We start from the raw sequence: 4,318 nt of genomic DNA, 5'->3' as shown, positions 1-4,318 counted from the left end.
AGAGGGACAGCAGAGACGTCTATTGGAGATCCCAGAAGTGGAACCAGTGTGAATAGGAACTATATAAAATTAAGGAGTCACCCTCTCCCCCCCAGAGATGCCACCCACCTGTCCATAGTTTAGGCAGGTCCTGCGGTCTTCCTGGGACAGACCCTATAGCCTGATTCCATAGCTCTTTGTGGGTCTTGACACTAATTCATAGACACTCAGAGAGCACTTAGCTTTACTCCCAGTCCCCTCCTGACCTCCTAACAGCAACACAAAAAGCGTGGGAATCCCCTTCCAGGAGGAAGCCACCGTGCAGCTTTAACAGAAAAGGAAGGGAGGAAGAGGGCGCTGACTCGGAGTCTCCTACTATTGGCTGCAGCAGGGGATCCCACCTTAGGGATTGGCCTGGACAGAGTCCGCCTCCTCTTGTGATTGGATCAGTCTGAGACTTATAGCGGAGCCTTGCGCTCCTCCGCCTCAGTCGGAGGCAGGCAGGCGGGGAACCGGCGCTAGTGTGCTAGTGCGGACACTTGAGGCGCGACCTCCTCCTCCCTGAACCCGAGTGAGTCCACGTCCCTCCGAGGCTGCAGCCATGAAGGAGAGACGGACACCGCAGCCAGTGGTGGTCAGGTGTAAGCTCGTGCTGGTGGGAGACGTGCAGTGTGGGAAGACGGCGATGTTACAGGTGCTAGCGAAAGACTGCTATCCCGAGGTGAGCTTCCCTGCCGTCCCGGGGTCGATCCCCACCTGTCCCGGACAGCGCTCTCCACCACCCGCAGGCAGCCCCACCCTGCCTTGCCTTCTGGCTGGAGGACTGCCCTGTCTTGCTTCCCCAGAGACCTGACCCACTTCTGCCGCCCGGTCCTCCTCACCTCTTTACCCATCATATCCCCTCCCACTTGCCTTCATCCCTGAGACCTGGAGGCTCCCGAGAGCCTGGGCTTCATTCTTGACGCAGTACCTGCCTGCCCCTCCTATAAGGCTCTATGAGGGTGCCCCCCCCCACCCCCTGCGCAGGCTTCTGCTGTTTCGCCTGTTCACCTGTGCCAAGGGACTAGAGGGCAGAAGACAGGTTAAAACTGGCTTGTGGCTCTGAAAAATGGGACACACATTTAGAGATGAGAGGCAGACCAGCTAGGATGTAGGGGGTTTGTCCCAGGCTGGGGAGGCCAATACCTCTACAGTCCCCAATGGCTCCCCCTCCTCTGGCTTCTCACCATCTGACACTTTGGTGTTTCGGCGCATGTGTAGCCAACGCTTGGTGTGGGGTTCTGAGGGCATGCTGCTGCCGGGGTGTGAGCGTTTCCTGTCTCCTCGTAGACCTATGTGCCTACCGTGTTTGAGAATTACACAGCCTGTTTGGAGACAGAGGAACAGAGAGTGGAGCTTAGTCTCTGGGACACCTCAGGTAAGACTGTACCCCCAAATGCCCCATCCTACCACCATTGGCTAGCTGCAGCTGCTGCTTTTTTAAGAGGGGAGGGGGGGCGGAATCCACCTTTGAAGATAGGTGCTTGCCAGGAAAGCGAAGGAAGGAATGTAAAAAATTCTTTGGTTGGGGCTTTGATGATTTTAGAGGAACCTGGAAGGCAGTGAACAAGCCTGGGTGCCATTTGGGTCTCTGGTCTAGTTCACCTCTGGATGGTGAGGCGAAGGGAGCCCTGAGAACTCCCCAGGAGTACCAGACAGTCTCCTCTGTCTCTGTCTCTCTCCTCTCCCTTCCTCTCCCTCCTCTCTCCCTCCCTCTCTAGTTCTCCAGAGCAAAGTTAAATGAGGTAGGAGGGTGCTGCTGGAGGCAGCTGTGGCGGGGCAGAGAGCCGCTCGCCCGCCCGCCCGCCCGCTTTGGAGGGAATATCGCTCTCCTGCATCTCAGGCCGAAGCTGTCTGCTTGCCGCAACTCAGCCCTCCCGTCAGAGGCTGCGGCTTAGAGACGATGATGCATCGCTTCATCATCGATGCTTTGGGGGGGGGGCAGTAAATGTAGGGCATGTCCACGCTGGGGTCAGTGTCCAGTTGAGCACATGGGGGTCTAGTTCTTATCATTTCTCCCTGGGCTGGGGTGAGTTGGAGATGCCCTGTCTATCTTTTGGAAATGTAGAAAGCAATGTTTTCCCTACTCTCCGCTCCCAAGCCCTTTAGAGCTCAGCTTTGCTTCTGAGCCCTTCCCACTTTCTCTACCCCAGCCCCTCTTTCTAACAGTCTGTCTCAGACATCCTTAAAGAGTAAAGTGCCAGCCATGTGAGAAAGAAAAGAAAAATCCATGCTTTGCCAAAAAGGATATTTTCTACGTGCTCAACCCGAGTTTACGGGGAAGCTGGAGAGCACTAAGGTTCTCCTGCATGAGTGATAAATGTGCCACCCAGCTTCTGTGAAGCAATCTTGTGCTGCTTCTCCAATTGTAAGGTCTGGGAAGACCGGGGATAAGGAATGGGTAAACAGAAAACGATAGATATTTCTTTCGCTCTCCCCACAACCAAAATTCCTCAGGCGGGTCCACGGTCCTCCGTTGCAGTTCCAGGAAAGGGGAGGCAGGGTTCTGGTTATCCTGGACTGTGCTGTGCTGGCTGGATCGGACCAGAATGCAGCGTGGCTGCGTGATGTATGGGTTTTCTCCTGCTGTATCCTCCCACCTTCCAATCCTCCCTGAACCTTGCTGCGGCTCATCTCTCTCTCCTCATTACCACCCTCGATGCCCCCACCCCACCCCCACAGTCCTTCAATCCCAACCCAGATAAAGGAAAACCAGCCAGGATGGTCTTTTTACCCTAGGTCACACCCCACCCCCTCATTTCAAAAGGCTGGAAGGCAATCAGTTATCCTTGTTTTAAACCAGGTCCCTGTAAGGACAGAGGAAATGACTGTGTAGGATGGAGAGCTTCACTACCTTTGGTCTGGGGCTGAACCTGTTTCTGTTATTCACTTGCTGGCCTCAGGGGAGGGGGATTGCTTGGAGCCAAAATGGAGACCCGCTCCCCTCCCCTTTCCCCTCCCCCTCCCCCAGTACCGCAGCACTCCCCTGCCTCAGTGCTGCTGTAGACCAGCCCCCACCTCACCTCAGTAAGAGATGGGGGTGGCTTGCTGAAGGAGCAGGCAGCTACCCAACTCCCCCTTACTTCTTCTTTTTTATGACCGACACCCCCACCTCAGCTTGGATTCCCCCCAGTTTCCATGGTGATTGCAGTACAGGGAGAGGGGCTGCTTGCTATTCTAAGCACGGATTGTCTGGATTCCAAATCTGCTACTGTTCCTTACCCAGGGTGGAGGGGGCCAGGCTCAGCTCCTAGCATTCACCCCGTTAGACCCTGGGTCTGAATTGCCTTCTTCCCCTCTGCCAAGGACCCTTGCTCTGGCCTCGAACTCCACAGCTATTGGTATTTCTGCTCTTTGGGATCACCACCCTGAGGTCTGAGGGGTGGGGGCCACCATATTCCCTTTGCTCTTTTCCGTGTAAGCTGACTTGGGTGGGTAAGGAGTAGAACACTAAATTCTGGGTGCCCCCCCACCTCCTAAAGTTCTGACCCCTGAGGTAAAGAATCAGGGCAGCCAGTTATGTAACAGGCAGGGCTATTTCTTCACTGGAAGACCCTAGAGCAGGAGAATGAAGCAGAGGTTGGGCAGCAGGCAGGCTCTGGTGAAGGGAACCTGAGTCAAATCCTTGTCTCTCTATAGGTACTGGCAGCATCTTCTGGGATGCTCTGGTAGGAGTACATCTTAAACCCACTGTAGGAAACCCAGACACAGAGTGACTCCACCCTCTGCTCACCCCACTTTTAGGACCAGGGGAAATGGTTCCTGGCAGATGGTCATGTCCCAAGCTTCTATGAAATAGCTCAGTGCCCTGATACAGAGCTGGCCTTGAAGGGATCAAAGATTACATTCCCCAGGGATCCCTGCCTGGGCTTAGGCCTCCAGAGCAGAGGAGACGCAGTAGCTAACTCTCAGCCTCACTCTCAGCTCTTCTCCCCTTACACCAGGCTCTCCTTACTATGACAATGTCCGTCCACTCTGCTACAGCGACTCAGATGCGGTGTTGCTGTGCTTTGACATCAGCCGTCCAGAGACCATGGACAGTGCACTCAAGAAGGTGAGGCTGAGCTGGAGGTGGTGGTGTCTGCTAATGAGCTTAGCTTAGCTCCTGGGGGTGGGGAGGGGTGTCGAAGCAAGTTCAAGTTCACCCTGGGCTGTGGAGCCAGTTCGAGATCAGAGAATTTAGTGAGACCCTGTCTCCAAATAAAAAATCAGCTGGGCAGTGGTGGCGCACGCCTTTAATCCCAGCACTCAGGAGGCAGAGGCAGGCAGATTTCTGAGTTTGAGGCCAGCCTGGTCTACA

The 4,318-nt window shown here is 55.1% G+C and overlaps 1 protein-coding gene across 2 annotated transcripts in view; it reads left to right on the top strand.

Annotated features, from left to right (window-relative positions):
- Positions 1–464: 464 nt before the first annotated feature.
- Positions 465–4,318, top strand: part of Rnd1 (Rho family GTPase 1) — a 13,988-nt gene continuing 10,134 nt past the window's right edge. The window contains exons 1-3 of one of the 2 annotated variants that reach the window (XM_021183872.1): positions 465–700; positions 1,309–1,396; positions 3,963–4,072. In XM_021183872.1, the coding sequence (XP_021039531.1) occupies positions 581–700; positions 1,309–1,396; positions 3,963–4,072 (318 nt within the window). In that variant the 5' untranslated portion in view covers positions 465–580. The remainder of the gene's footprint in view (positions 701–1,308; positions 1,397–3,962; positions 4,073–4,318) is intronic. The other variant, XM_021183873.1, reaches the window with a different exon arrangement.

The sequence above is a fragment of the Mus caroli genome, chromosome 15 (assembly GCF_900094665.2).
Source record: "Mus caroli chromosome 15, CAROLI_EIJ_v1.1, whole genome shotgun sequence".
NCBI lineage: Eukaryota > Metazoa > Chordata > Mammalia > Rodentia > Muridae > Mus > Mus caroli.
This window is presented reverse-complemented; position numbering and strand designations above follow the sequence as displayed.